The sequence below is a fragment of the Palaemon carinicauda genome, chromosome 29 (assembly GCF_036898095.1).
Source record: "Palaemon carinicauda isolate YSFRI2023 chromosome 29, ASM3689809v2, whole genome shotgun sequence".
NCBI lineage: Eukaryota > Metazoa > Arthropoda > Malacostraca > Decapoda > Palaemonidae > Palaemon > Palaemon carinicauda.
The window spans coordinates 74,246,065-74,260,833 of record NC_090753.1 but is presented as its reverse complement, the minus strand read 5'-3'; the positions used below and the strand labels follow the sequence as shown (position 1 = coordinate 74,260,833).

Below are 14,769 nucleotides of genomic sequence, written 5' to 3'. Positions count from 1 at the left end.
ATACTAATTGACATCATATAGTATCATTTCTTGGAACAATAAGGAAAAAAGAGTTTTAATTACTTTGACAGTAAACTACGCAGTATGCGAGGCACAGACTTGAGCTGCGAGGACGTGATAGTTTGACGGTCGACAGGACATGTCTGTTGCCTGGATAACCACTCGTTGATACAGCCACTGCAGAAAGCATGTTCACAAGATGGAGCCTGAAACGAATGTAAAATGTACATAACATGAAAAGCCATCATGAAAAATGTATCGTCTGCATACAAAAGGATGTTAACCCTTTTACCCCCAGGCTCTTTGGAAATTTCCAACCCTAACCCCCAAGGGGTTATTTTTTTCCCAGCACATTTTGCAGTATATTTTTTTTTAAATTGCTCTAACAGCCTTAATTTTTGTCATAGAGAGGTCAGGTTGGTCTCATTCTCTTGGAAAATGCCTGAATTTTTTCAAAAAATTATCAAAAATATGAAAAAAAAAATTTTATAGCATTTTTTTGCAAGGACGTACGGGTACGTCCATGGGGGTAAACGGATAGGTTTTGTAAAACGTACCAGTATGTCCTTTGGGGGTAAAAGGGTTAAATTCAAGAAACAAAGAAAGGTAAAGGGAAAGGTTGCTTACAGCATTTTAGATAGCACAAATTACCACAAATACTTTAGAGAACTTGAAAATGCAAAATATAAAGTACTGTAAGTACTGGAGTGAATTTCTTCTGTAGGTAAACTATAAAAACCTTTTGAAAAATCATGTTTCTAATACAGTACATAATCTCAACAATTACTTTACATACTGTACGGGGAGACACAGGATAGGAAGTAAACTGAAAAATGTTGGGCAGACAAAAGTTGGTGGGATGGTGCAGAAAACCTTTCGTACCCAACAAAGTGGCTTGTTTGTGTTTGCAAAAGTAAAGGGAAAATGTTATTTTCATTAGTAAAATAAATTTTTGAATATACTTACCCGATAATCATGTAGCTGTCAACTCCGTTGCCCGACAGAATTCTACGGAAGGGATACGCCAGCGATCGCTATACAAGAGGGGGGTGTACTCACCAGCGCCACCTGTGGCCAGGTACTGCAGTACTTCTTGTTGACACCACCTCAATTTTTCCTCGGTCCACTGGTTCTCTATGGGGAGGAAGGGTGGGTCAATTAAATCATGATTATCGGGTAAGTATATTCAAAAATTTATTTTACTAATGAAAATAACATTTTTCAATATTAATCTTACCCGATAATCATGTAGCTGATTCACACCCAGGGAGGTGGGTGAAAACCAGTGTACATGTATATCAAGAAGCTAAGTATCCCGTATTTCATATTATCAGTTATTCAAAATAACAATGAAATTATAAGTACCTGGTAAGGAAGTCGACTTGAACCATTACTCTGCCTTTAATAAGTTCGTCTTCCTTACTGAGCGCAGCGTTCCTCTTAGGAGGCTGAACAACTCTAAGGTGCTGAAGTATCAAGGGCTGCAACCCATACTAAAGGACCTCTACACAACCTCTAACCTAGGCGCTTCTCAAGAACGAATTGACCACCCGCCAAATCAACTAGGATGCGGAAGGCTTCTTAGCCTACCGTAACAACCCAAAAACAACAATAAAAGCATTCAAGAGAAAGGTTAAAAAAGGTTATGGGATTAAGGGAATGTAGTGGCTGAGCCCTCACCTACTACTGCACTCGCTGCTACGAATGGTCCCAGGGTGTAGCAGTTCTCGTAAAGAGACTGGACATCTTTGAGATAAAATGATGCAAACACTGACTTGCTCCTCCAATAGGTTGCATCCATAATACTCTGCAGAGAACGGTTCTGTTTGAAGGCCATCGAAGTAGCTACAGCTCTCACTTCGTGGGTCCTTACCTTCAGCAAAGCAAGGTCTTCATCCTTCATGTGAGAATGAGCTTCTCTAATCAGAAGCCTTATGTAATACGAAACTGCGTTTTTGGACATAGGCATCGAAGGTTTCTTGATGGCACACCATAAGGCTTCTGATTGTCCTCGTATAGGTTTTGACCTTTTAAGATAATACTTTAGAGCTCTGACAGGGCAAAGAACTCTCTCTAGCTCGTTACCCACCATGTTGGAAAGGCTAGGAATTTCGAACGATCTAGGCCAAGGACGTGAAGGAAGTTCATTTTTTGCCAAAAACCCGAGCTGTAAGGAACATGTTGCTGTTTCGGATGTGAATCCTATGTTCCTGCTGAAGGCGTGAACCTCACTAACTCTTTTGGCTGTTGCAAGGCAGACGAGGAAAAGAGTTTTGAGAGTAAGGTCTTTGAAAGAGGCTGACTGGAGAGGTTCAAATCTAGGAGACATCAGGAACCTTAAGACTACGTCTAGATTCCAGCCTGGAGTGGACAAGCGACGTTCTTTAGAGGTCTCGAAAGACTTAAGGATGTCCTGTAGATCCTTGTTGGAAGAAAGATCCAAGCCTCTGTGGCGGAAAACTGATGCCAACATACTTCTGTACCCTTTGATCGTAGGAGCCGAAAGAGATCTAACATTCCTAAGATGTAACAGGAAGTCAGCAACTTGGGTTACAGAGGTATTGGTAGAGGAAACTGCATTGGCTCTGCACCAGCTTCGGAAGACTTCCCACTTGGATTGATAGACTCTACGAGTGGAAATCCTCCTTGCTCTGGCAATCGCTCTGGCTGCCTCCTTCGAAAAGCCTCTAGCTCTAGAGAGTCTTTCGATAGTCTGAAGGCAGTCAGACGAAGAGCGTGGAGGCTTGGGTGTACCTTCTTTACGTGAGGTTGACGTAGAAGGTCCACTCTTAGAGGGAGAGTCCTGGGAACGTCGACCAGCCATTGCAGTACCTCTGTGAACCATTCTCTTGCAGGCCAAAGGGGAGCAACCAACGTCAGCCGTGTCCCTTCGTGGGAGACGAACTTCTGGATAACTCTGTTGATGATCTTGAACGGCGGGAATGCATAAAGATCGAGATGGGACCAATCCAGCAGAAAAGCATCCACGTGAACTGCTGCCGGGTCTGGAATTGGGGAACAGTACAATGGGAGCCTCTTGGTCATGGAGGTGGCGAACAGATCTATCGTTGGCTGACCCCACAAGGTCCAAAGTTTGTTGCACACGTCCTTGTGAAGGGTCCATTCTGTGGGGATGACCTGACCCTTCCTGCTGAGGCGATCTGCCGAGACATTCATATTGCCCTGAATGAATCTTGTTACCAGCTTGAGGTTTAGACTTTTTGACCAAATGAGGAGGTCCCTTGCGATCTCGTATAGCTTCTTCGAATGAGTCCCTCCCTGCTTGGAGATGTATGCCAAGGCTGTGGTGTTGTCGGAGTTCACCTCCACCACCTTGTTTAGCAGGAGGGACTTGAAGTTCATTAAGGCCAGATGTACTGCCAACAACTCCTTGCAATTGATGTGAAGCGTTTCCTGTTCCTTGTTCCATGTCCCCGAGCATTCCTGTCCGTCCAAGGTCGCGCCCCAGCCCGAGTCTGATGCGTCCGAATAGAGATGAAGATTGGGGGTCTGAACAGCTAACGAGAGACCCTCCTTGAGAAGGATGTTGCTCTTCCACCACATGAGAGTAGTCTTCATCTCTTTGGTAACAGGAATAGAGACCGCTTCGAGCGTCAAATCCTTGTCCCAGTGAGCTGCTAGATGGAATTGAAGGGGGCGGAGGTGGAGTCTCCCTAACTCGGTGAACAGGGCTAACGATGACAGGGTCCCTGTTAGACTCATCCACTGTCTCACCGAGCATCTGTTCCTCTTCAGCATGCTCAGAATGCACTCTAGGGCTTGGTTGATTCTTGGGGCCGACGGAAAAGCCCGAAAAGCTTGACTCCGAATCTCCATTCCAAGGTAAACGATGATTTGGGAAGGAATAAGCTGGGACTTTTCTAAGTTGACCAAAAGACCCAGTTCCTTGGTCAAGTCCAAAGTCCAATTGAGACTCTCCAGACAGCGACGACTTGTGGGGGCTCTTAACAGCCAGTCGTCTAAATAAAGGGAGGCTCTGATGTCCGCCAAGTGGAGGAATTTCGCAAGATTCCTCATCAGTCGCGTGAACACCATAGGTGCCGTGCTTAGGCCAAAACACAGGGCTTGGAATTGGTACACAACCTTTCCAAAAACGAATCTCAGAAAAGGTTGGGAGTCTGGATGAATGGGGACGTGAAAGTAAGCGTCTTTCAGATCCAGCGAGACCATCCAGTCCTCCTGCCTGACCGCTGCTAGGACCGACTTCGTCGTCTCCATAGTGAACGTCTGCTTGGTGACATAAGCATTGAGCGCACTGACGTCCAGCACCGGTCTCCAACCTCCTGTCTTCTTGGCCACCAGAAAGAGACGGTTGTAGAAGCCCGGGGATTGATGATCCCGGACTATCACCACTGCCTCCTTCTGTAACAGAAGCGACACCTCTTGATGTAACGCTAGCCTCTTGTCCTTTTCCTTGTAGTTGGGAGAGAGGTTGATGGGAGAAGTGGTCAGAGGGGGATTGCGGCAGAATGGTATCTTGTAACCCTCCCTTAGCCACTTGACAGACTGGGCGTCTGCACCTCTTCTTTCCCAAGCTTGCCAGAAGATCTTGAGTCTGGCTCCTACAGCTGTCTGGAGAGGAGGAGAGTCAGTGTTTGCCTTTCGAAGACTTGATACCTTTCTTGGACCTGCCCCTGTGACCGTCTGGACGGGTACCTCCTCGGCTGGGGGCTCTGCCACGAAAGGGCTGAATAAATCTAGTAGCAGGAGTATCAGCCACTGGGGTGCGGTAAGTTCTAGGAACTGAAGGAGCAATCTTAGCCTTCCGTGCTGAAGAGGCCACAAGATCATGCGTGTCCTTCTGAATGAGAGCCGCAGACAATTCCTTGATAAGATCCTCAGGAAACAGGAACTTAGAAAGAGGAGCAAAAAGTAACTGCGACCTTTGGCAAGAGGTGATACCAGTGGAAAGGAAGGAGCAAAGCTGTTCCCTTTTCTTGAGGACTCCCGATACAAACATAGAGGCAAGTTCGCCGGAACCATCGCGAATTGCTTTGTCCATACAGGACATGATCAACATGGCCGAGTCTTTGTCAGATGGGGCAGTCTTCTTGCTCAAGGCCCCCAGGCACCAATCGAGAAAATTAAAAATTTCAAAGGCGCGAAAGACTCCCTTCAAGAAGTGGTCCAGGTCAGAAAAGGTCCAGCAGACCTTAGAGCGTCTCATAGCTGACCTTCGTGGAGAGTCAACCAAACTTGAGAAGTCAGCCTGGGCAGAGGCAGGGACCCCCAAGCCTGGTTCCTCTCCTGTGGCATACCAGACGCCCGCCTTAGACGTCAGCTTAGGAGGTGGAAACATAAAAGACGTCTTTCCCAGTTGCTGCTTGGACTGCAACCAATCCCCTAACATTCTCAAAGCTCTCTTTGAAGATCTAGCGAAGACGAGCTTAGTGTAGGCAGACTTAACAGGTTGCATGCCTAGAGAGAACTCGGATGGAGGAGAGCGAGGGGTAGCAGACACAAAGTGATCCGGGTAAAGTTCTCTGAACAGAGCCAGAACCTTGCGAAAGTCGATGGAGGGTGGCAATGACTTGGGTTCCTCCACGTCAGATGAAGGATCATCCAGGTGAGCAGCTTCATCCTCAGAAACCTCATCACCTGAGGGTTGAGAAGCGAGAGGTAAAGTTAAAGCGGTCTGCTGAATGGCTGAATCCTGAAGAGCGGGTGCATGCGCACTTGCGGATTCATCCTCAAGTCTCTGTTGAAGAGGATGAGGGCTGGTAATGACAAAGTCCTGAGGCTGGGATGAAGGAGGTTCTGCGGAGGTCTGAGGAGCAAGCGTGGTGAGAGGCGACTGTAGTAAAGCATGAGGCTCATGCTGCATAGACTGCGGTTCAAGTTGAATGGGAAGAGGCTCAAGCTGAGGAGAAAGTGGCAGATGCATGCGTTGAGGTGGCTGACTCATAGCATGAGGTTCCTGCCTCAAGAGTTGCGCTTGCTTCAAGGGTTGAGGTGGCTGCGCAGAGAGAGGCTCTTGTCTCACGAGTTGAGGTTCTTGAGGTGCTTGCCTCGAGAGTTGAGGTTCTCGCCTCGAGGAAAGTGGAGGTGGCTGCTGCGAGAGTTGAGGTGGCTGCCTCAAGGATGGTAGAGGTTGTCGTACCTCAAGAGGTTGCTACCTCGAGGATGGAGGCTGCGTGGTAAGAGGCTCCTGCCTCAAAGAAAGTGGAGGTTGCTGCACAGCGCTGGTATCTGGCAACTCCCAACGCGGCAGCTCACGCATGGAGGTAGCTTGAGGAACCTCAACCTCATACGTCTGGCAGATTGTACTGCGCTGAGGAGGAGGAGCGCTCGCAGGAGGAGGTGTATTAACCTTCTCTGCCTGAAACTCCCGCATCAACACCGCAAGCTGCGACTGCATAGTCTGCAGCAAAGCCATCTTAGGATCAACAGAAGTTGAGGTCTGTTGAGGCATAGCTTTAACAGAAGTTGAGGTCTGTTGAGGCAGCACCTTGCCTCTCTTAGGAGGCGTGCAGTCACCTGATGACTGCGGCGAGTCCGAGCTAGCCCAATGGCTACACCCTGGCTGTTGGACTCGCGCGGTCTGGACTTTACGCTTAAGAGGTCTTGAGGCCTGAGTCCAGCGTTTTCTCCCCGAAAAATCTTCTGCAGACGAGGATCTTAAGGGCTCAATCGTCTGAGAGTGGAAGTGACGATCTCTATAAGATACGCCCGCAACCACTGAGGATACTACTGTGCGCCGATCAAGGCCTGCCGAACCCTTTTGCCCTTCGACATTGCTTCTCCCCTGGGCTTGGGAGCTTGCAAGAGGTCCCGGACTGGGAGGACGACTGGCACGCACAGAAGTATCCTCACGCGCAACACTGACACTGACACTAGCACTAGGCACAGCACTGGCACTACCACTTCCCACTGCACTTTTCACTTTAAGTTCCTTGACGTCTGCCAAAAGGAACTTGTGGTCACTCACTACCGACTCCACTTTATCACCTAAAGCCTGAATAGCACGTAAAACATCTGACATATCAGGCTGAGCACTAATAGTAGGTTCGGGGGTAGCCACTACAGGGTGAGGAAAAGGTTGAGGATCATGGGGGGAGGAATAAAGTAAAGAGCGAGCCGAACTCCTCCTAACTCTCTCTCTCTCTAACTTAGTGGTATACTTAAGGAATCGAATAAAATCAAGTTCCGAAAGTCCGGCACATTTCTCACATCGATCTTCCAACTGACAGGATTTTCCCCTACAGTCGGAACAAACGGTGTGAGGATCAACCGAGGCCTTCGGAAGCCGCCTAATACAAGTCCTACATCGTCTTTGGGGAGGAGCTTGAGAATGGTCGGACATCTTGAATCAGAGAACAGTCAAGGGGGATTCCAATTTAAAGCTAAAGATCGTTAAACCATAAATCAAAATTAATCCAAAAGCTATCTAAGCTAAGGGAAAAGCTTCCTGTATAGCGAAAGCTGAAATCTCAGAGCAATACTTCACCAAAACCGTGAACAAAGACTCCAAAATTATAAGCGTATCCATGTAGGTCTTGCCGGAAGCACGACAGAGGAAAAATTGAGGTGGTGTCAACAAGAAGTACTGCAGTACCTGGCCACAGGTGGCGCTGGTGAGTACACCCCCCTCTTGTATAGCGATCGCTGGCGTATCCCTTCCGTAGAATTCTGTCGGGCAACGGAGTTGACAGCTACATGATTATCGGGTAAGATTAATATTGAAAATAAAGTGTTATATAGACAAGAAAGTGAAAGTACAGATAAGGTAGTCTATGCACTCACATATGTATAATGCATGGCACTCAATCTTTAGTGTCCAGATAGTTGTAGCCTTTCCAAAAGGGAGTGATTGTTAATGGTTGTTCTACAAATTACAAAACATGAGGTATAAAGAAATAAAAGATCCTGGAAATTGAATACAACACAACGATACATTAACCCTTTTACCCCCAAAGGACGTACTGGTACGTTTCACAAAACCAATCCGTTTACCCCCATGGACGTACCCGTACGTCCTTGCAAAAAAAATGCTATAAAAAAATGTTTTCATATTTTTTATAATTTTTTGAAAAAATTCAGGCATTTTCCAAGAGAATGAGACCAACCTGACCTCTCTATGACAAAAATTAAGGCTGTTAGAGTAATTTTAAAAAAATATACTGCAAAATGTGCTGGGAAAAAAATAACCCCTTGGGGGTTAAGGGTTGGAAATTTCCAAAGAGCCTGGGGGTAAAAGGGTTAAGTACTGTATACCAAATTATAATAAGGTATGAATAATTTCTTTTATTTTAATATTTTCTGCCTTTTCCTCATTCCATACAGTACCTGAAGAGGGTCTTCTAAGACCTCCGAGCAGATGGGACAGAGCAGTTCCTCGTCCACTTCGCCCTGGAATCTTGTCACGTCGAAACCCATACCATCGATCTCTGGAATAACATGAAGTAGTTTAGTCATTTTAATTCAAGTCCAAAGAAACAGGAAAGCTATTGTAGGTGAACATGTTGAAAGGGAACTATGTGAAAGGAAAAAGCCAAAAGTAGAACATAAACTAGCTACATAAAAGGAAAAACAGAAAATATAGAGAATACAATAGAATAGTGAGCAGATGCAGTAAAGTTGATGATATGAAATTCTGAACAATGAAATAAAACCAAAAAACATTGAACCTGGTTGTTAATAACATAACGGAACTGGGAATTATCATCAAGTCTGAAAATTGATACTATACATACTATGATGAAAGTACCACAATCATTTATGACAAAATAAAAAATTCTTTCCTATCTATACGAATACAACAAATTCAGAGTTAATTTGTATTTTTCCCTAACTGATACAAACCTGGAATTATTTATTGGATTATCTTCTTGCAAAGCTGGAAGGTAGCCATTACACTTGAAGTGCGAGGTGGCAACCCTGCCTAACCGCTTGAGTGGGTTGGCTGGGGGTGGCTGAGGGGTACCCAGCTGCCTCTATGTATACTGGCTGGACTTTTGGGGGACAGGTATGGTGGGCCAGTTTATATAAATAACTCCAGGTTTGTATTAGGGAAAAACACAAATTATCTCAAAATTTGTCATTTGCTCCCATACTAATAAACCTTCAGTTATTTATTGGATAACTCACTCTTAGGTGGGTGAAAGGCCTAAGTCTGACATGCAAATTGACCTGGTTTTACATAGTACAGTATATGACTTTGCTCTAGGGAAAATTTTGACACCTTGGTAAAATATACAGTACAAAGTGAGTATAATACCGGCCTATGCAATACAGCGTAATAGAGTTTGTTGTCTTGTATGAACACCTTCTGAGTTTATATACAAAAACAAGACGTATCCCATTGCTTACCTCGCAGAAAACAATGGGGACATGGACAGTACATAAATTTATGACTTACACTAGGCTACACAAGTGAAGTGATAATTACCTGCAGAGGTTGAAGCCAGCTTGCAGAGGGACTCATGGTGCTGAACCCCAAGGGAGGGGAAGATGAAGAAAGGAAAGCCAGACATTCTCTCATTCATCCCAGTCTTAACCTGGGTAACCAATGCCCTCAACTAACTGCTACTTGTCCATCAAGGAGCCTGAGGTATCTTACACCACATGTTGAGCAGCCACAACAGGACTGATAGTGAACGCATCGAGTCTCCTGTGAGTTACGTCTTTCAAGTAATGGGCTGTGAAGGTGGTCTGTCTCTTCCACACACACGCTTTAAGTAGTGTATTTGCAACATTGAGAAGTTGCGTTTGAATGCTAGGGAAGTGCTGATTCCTTTGACATCATGGGCTCTAGGTCGGCGAGCCTGGGTTCTTTCGATCACTTGGCGGATCCAAGAGGAAACTGTGTTCTTAGTGATCCTCCTCTTCACTCTTCCTGAGCTAACGAACAGAGGTGTTAGTCGGGGTTGTGTTGGTGCAGTGCGTTTAAGATAGTATCTCAAACTCCTCACTGGGCATAGTAACAACTGATCTGGTCATTAGTAACAGAACGAAGACTCGCAATCTGAAAAAGCCCAAATCTATGGTCCAGTACCCCCGGATTTTGAGTCTTAGCAATGATCTCAGGGACGAAGATGAGTGTCACTTCCCCCATCCCTTTGAACGGGCAATCTCATACAAAAGGCCATGAAGTTCACTGACTCTTTGCCGAGGCTAAAGATAGCAAGAACACCATCTTCAAAGTGAGGTTTCGGTCAGCTGCATGGCGTAACCACGTTCCAAGGAGGAAGCCTAATCTCTGACTGTGGGCAAGTGATCTCATAACTCCGTATGAGTAAAGAAAGCTCCATTAAAGAGGAAATATCAACTAGCTCTCGTTCGAGAACGGCCAGAACGTCGCATATGCCTAGCTCACGAACATGAGTGTAGGCCTCGCGAATGTGGGCATCGTTCTTGTGATCTTGATCGCAGAGACCTAGAACGCGAGCTTCTGGACCTGGGTCTAGACTGTGCTCATGATCGTGCAGAACGCGATCGCGAGACTTCTCCTCGTGAAGAGGAATGCCTCCGAGGAGAGCGTTGAGACCGGGAGTCTCTTGAGCGTGAATGCCTTATAGAAGAAGAGCGTTCGGATCGTGAACGGGGATCAGGGGAAGAATATCCAGAAGGGCGAGGCGATGGCGATGCTCGTCCTTTAGTGCTGCTGGTGGTAGGAGTGCTGGTCCCCGGAAGATCAACACCTCCAACTGGCGGGTTCTGTGGGGAGAAAAAGGGTTGAGGGTTACAGGACGACGAGGTCCCAGGATGGCGAGGGTTCGTCGTCAGCAGGAGGCTGTTGGAGAGGCGAATGCGAGCGGTCACCTCGTTCGTAAGTGGAAGGGCCAGCAGAGGGCGAAAGATGGACTTTGCACAGTTCCAGAGCGTGAGATGTTAAACGCTCTGGAGAAGAGTCCTTCCTGGCACTGCACTGAAGGAGACGCAGCAGATCTTCTTTCAAAGGGGGTCCCGAAATCCCTAAGGTCGGCCACACCTACGAAAGATCTGAAAGGGAAAATGGGCCCCCAGCAGCTGGAGGTGAAGTTTTTCCTTTAGGGGAAGCAACAACCCCGTAAGTATTGCGGGGTTGCCAAGGAGTTAGTCGGTCTGTGCTCCTACTCGATCGGCCCTTGGAAGAGCACAAGCGAGAAGGAACTTTTGAGAGAGATTTGAGGGTGCGAGACAAAAATAACGAGCTTTCCTCACCCCAGAGAGAGAAAGATAGCGCTTGGCCTTCTTCCTGCGCCGTCCAAATTTCTCCCATTGGGAGGTAGGCCACTCCCTACACTCTGCGCAGGGCGACCCCTGCTCGCATCGATGCCCTCTGCAAGGACACAAAGAGTGTGGGTCAGTTTCCAGCAAAGACATAAAGGTACCGCACTAAGCACATTCGCGCCCTGGACAGGTTTGCATGAGGGCGATCGTACAGAAACACGCACACCTGAAAAGAAAAACCACAGTCAAAAAGTCCAATGACAGTCTAGGGAGAGAAAGGACACGTCCGATCTCTACCTAGCCAAAAGAAAAAGTGACGTATTTCACTGCTGTGAGAGTATATATATATAGGCGGCTGGTTACCCCCCAGCCTACCCGCTCAAGCGGTTAGGCAGGGTTGCCACTTCACACTTTAAATCTAATGGCTACCTTCCAGCTTTCCCGAAAGATAATCCAATAAACAACGGAAGGTTTGTTAGTATGGGAAAAAATGGGTCCTTTAATAGAAGTACTGTACAACATAGCTGCAAATTGGCTATTATATTCTATAATGAGGTGTTGATAGTTACTTGCAGGTGGCAGGGAAGCCTACCCCTTCAACAGCACACAGAGTAGCCACTTCAATCTTCAGGTGGGAGGTAAAACATAAAGGACTTAAGTTTATATAGTTTGGAAAAACACAAATTATTTTTAAATTTTTTGATCTGTTCCTACAAAATATACAAACCTTTGTCCTTCAATAGGAGACTTATTCTAGAGGGAGAACTTGAGTTCATTTCGGGTAGTGTAGGCTATAAGCGCCATCACAGGCCAAAGAAGCAAATGTTCTGGAATATTAGTTGCATACCTATGGGAGAAGATGTAAAAAGCCCAAGACCTAAGGTTGACAATGGCAGAGTTCTGAATATTCCCCATTAACTTGGGAACAAAGGTAAAAGACTTTCCTCCATGTTCAAAATTGCTAATAATGTGTTAGGCAAGGAGAAAGGCTGTCTTGAGCAGATCCTTGTCTGTTGATTGTCATAAAGGTATGTAAGGAACCCTTCTGAATGTAATTTTGTACTGCCAACCGGGTCGATTCTGATGGGCTTATGCAATTGAACATAGCTGCCGAATAGAAAAGGGAGTCCTGACTAGTCTTTCTCTACTTTTCCACTATCTTGTCAACATCACAAGATGGGAAGAGGGTTGGTTTTTGTTGGACTGTTGAGTTCCAGAGAGCTACTGCCTCCCATTGTCTGATTAACTACTGAATCCCTTTGCTTAAGCACCCAGTTGGCCAACTGGTTGCCAGACAGATGGGGAAGAAAAGTGAACATCTTCACTCTTGAGGGAACTAGGTCTGCAAATTTCTTCATATTCTTTGGATTAGCTAGATCCCAAGAAGATGCGAAGTAGGCCACAGCTCAAGGCCTGTGGTTGAATCAGGTCGATTAAGACTCGCCAAAGGGATGGCTTTCACGGAAGCAGATTTGGGCGCAGAAAAGACCGTAGTCTTAGCGAGAGTCTCCCAATCAAAGTTCCTAATGTTAAGAGTTGTTATGGCTATATCGATTGGAAGAAGAGCAGGGCTGATATCTTTCGTGATGTAAAATTTCCTCTGTTGGACGAGCGCTGGAGACAAGATAATGTTAAGAGCTGGAGATAGGATAATGTTAAGAGCTGGAGACAGGATAATGTTAAGAGCTGGAGATAGGATAATGTTAAGAGCTGGAGATAGGATAATGTTAAGAGCTGGAGACAGGATAATGTTAGAGCAACTTGTTTGTAATGAGCTTCTTAGCCCCGAGATCTGATTGTAAAAGCTGTCTATTGCATCTTTTTGAGGAAATCAGAAATGTTACTAGTATATTTACAGGTATTTTGAACAGTTTTGATGTCGTTAATTGTAGGAAATTCTGTACAGTACAGTATGTGTTTTTTTTAGTTTTATTGATGGGTTAACCTAAGAGAGACGCATGGAAAAGCCGATTTCAAAAGTGAAACAGACTTTTTCAGGCATGTCTCCTAGGTTAAACCCATGGTTTGGAAGCAAACACAGGGTTGAAACTTAGTCATAGAGTAAGCTAAAGATACACATAGCTCCTATGTTAGGTTAGGTTGGGAACCTTAGATTAGCTATAAATAACGTGGTTTGTATTCCACTTACGGAACAAGTGGTTCTTCAGTTATAACTTTTGGAATTTCAAAATGCCTAAAATGTTAAAAAATGTTATTTTTATTAGTAAAATAAATTTTTGAATATACTTACCCGATAATCATGTAGCTGTCAACTCCGTTGCCCGACAGAATTCTATGGAGGGATACGCCAGCTATCACAATACTAGAAGGGGGTGTACTTACCAGCGCCACCTGTGGCCAGGTACTATAGTACTTCTTGTTGACACCTCCTCAATTTTTCCTCGGTCCACTGGTTCTCTATGGGGAGGAAGGGAGGGTCGATTAAATCATGATTATCGGGTAAGTATATTCAAAAATTTATTTTACTAATAAAAATAACATTTTTCAATATTAAACTTACCCGATAATCATGTAGCTGATTCACACCCAGGGGGGTGGGTGAAAAACCAGTGTACAAGACTAAAGGATAGCTAAGTATCCCGTATTTCATATAATCAGTTATCTCAAAATAACAATGAAATAATAAGTACCTGGTAAGGAAGTCGACTTGAACCGTTACTCTGCCTTTAATAAGATCGTCTTCCTTACTGAGCGCAGCGTTCCTCTTGGGAGGCTGAATCAACTCAAAGGTGCTAAAGTATACAGGGCTGCAACCCATACTAAAGGACCTCATCACAACCTTTAACCTCGGCGCTTCTCAAGAAAGAATTGACCACCCGCCAAATCAACAAGGATGTGGAAGGCTTCTTAGCTGACCGTACAACCCATAAAAAGTATTCAAGAGAAAGGTTAAAAGGTTATGGGATTATGGGAATGTAGTGGCTGAGCCCTCGCCTACTACTGCATTCGTTGCTACGAATGGTCCCAGGGTGTAGCAGTACTCGTAAAGAGACTGGACATCTTTGAGATAGAATGATGCGAACACTGACTTGCTTCTCCAATAGGTTGCATCCATAACACTCTGCAGAGAATGGCTCTGTTTGAAGGCCACTGAAGTAGCCACAGCTCCCACTTCATGTGTCCTTACCTTCAGCAAAGCAAGGTCTTCTTCCTTCAGATGAGAATGTGTTTCTCTAATCAGAAGCCTGAATAGTAAGAAACTGAGTTCTTAGAACTTGGAAAAGAAGGTTTCTTGATAGCACACTATATGGCTTCTGATTGTCCTTGTAAAGGTTAAGACCTTTTTAGATAGTACCTAAGAGCTCTAACTGGGCAAAGTACTCTCTTCAGATCATTCCCCACCAAGTTGGACAGGCTTGGGATCTCGAACGACTTAGGCCAAGGACGTGAAGGAAGCTCGTTTAGCAAAAACCGAGCTGCAAGGAACATGTAGCCGTTTCAGATGTGAAAACAATGATCCTGCTGAAGGCGTGGATCTCACTTACTCTTTTAGCTGTTGTCAAGCACACGAGGAAAAGAGTTTTTAATGTGAGGTCCTAAAAAGAGGCTGATTGGAGAGGTTCAAATCTTGATGAC

General features: G+C 45.4%; 1 protein-coding gene across 2 annotated transcripts in view; it reads right to left on the bottom strand.

Annotated features, from left to right (window-relative positions):
- The window catches only part of LOC137622242 (E3 ubiquitin-protein ligase NRDP1-like), a 63,180-nt gene that overhangs the window by 40,003 nt on the left and 8,408 nt on the right, over nucleotides 1-14,769 (bottom strand). For both annotated transcript variants that reach the window (XM_068352746.1, XM_068352747.1), the window contains exons 2-3: nucleotides 8,308-8,408; nucleotides 64-206 (exon numbers count right to left, since the gene is read on the bottom strand). In XM_068352746.1, the coding sequence (XP_068208847.1) occupies nucleotides 64-206; nucleotides 8,308-8,397 (233 nt within the window). In that variant the 5' untranslated portion in view covers nucleotides 8,398-8,408. The remainder of the gene's footprint in view (nucleotides 1-63; nucleotides 207-8,307; nucleotides 8,409-14,769) is intronic.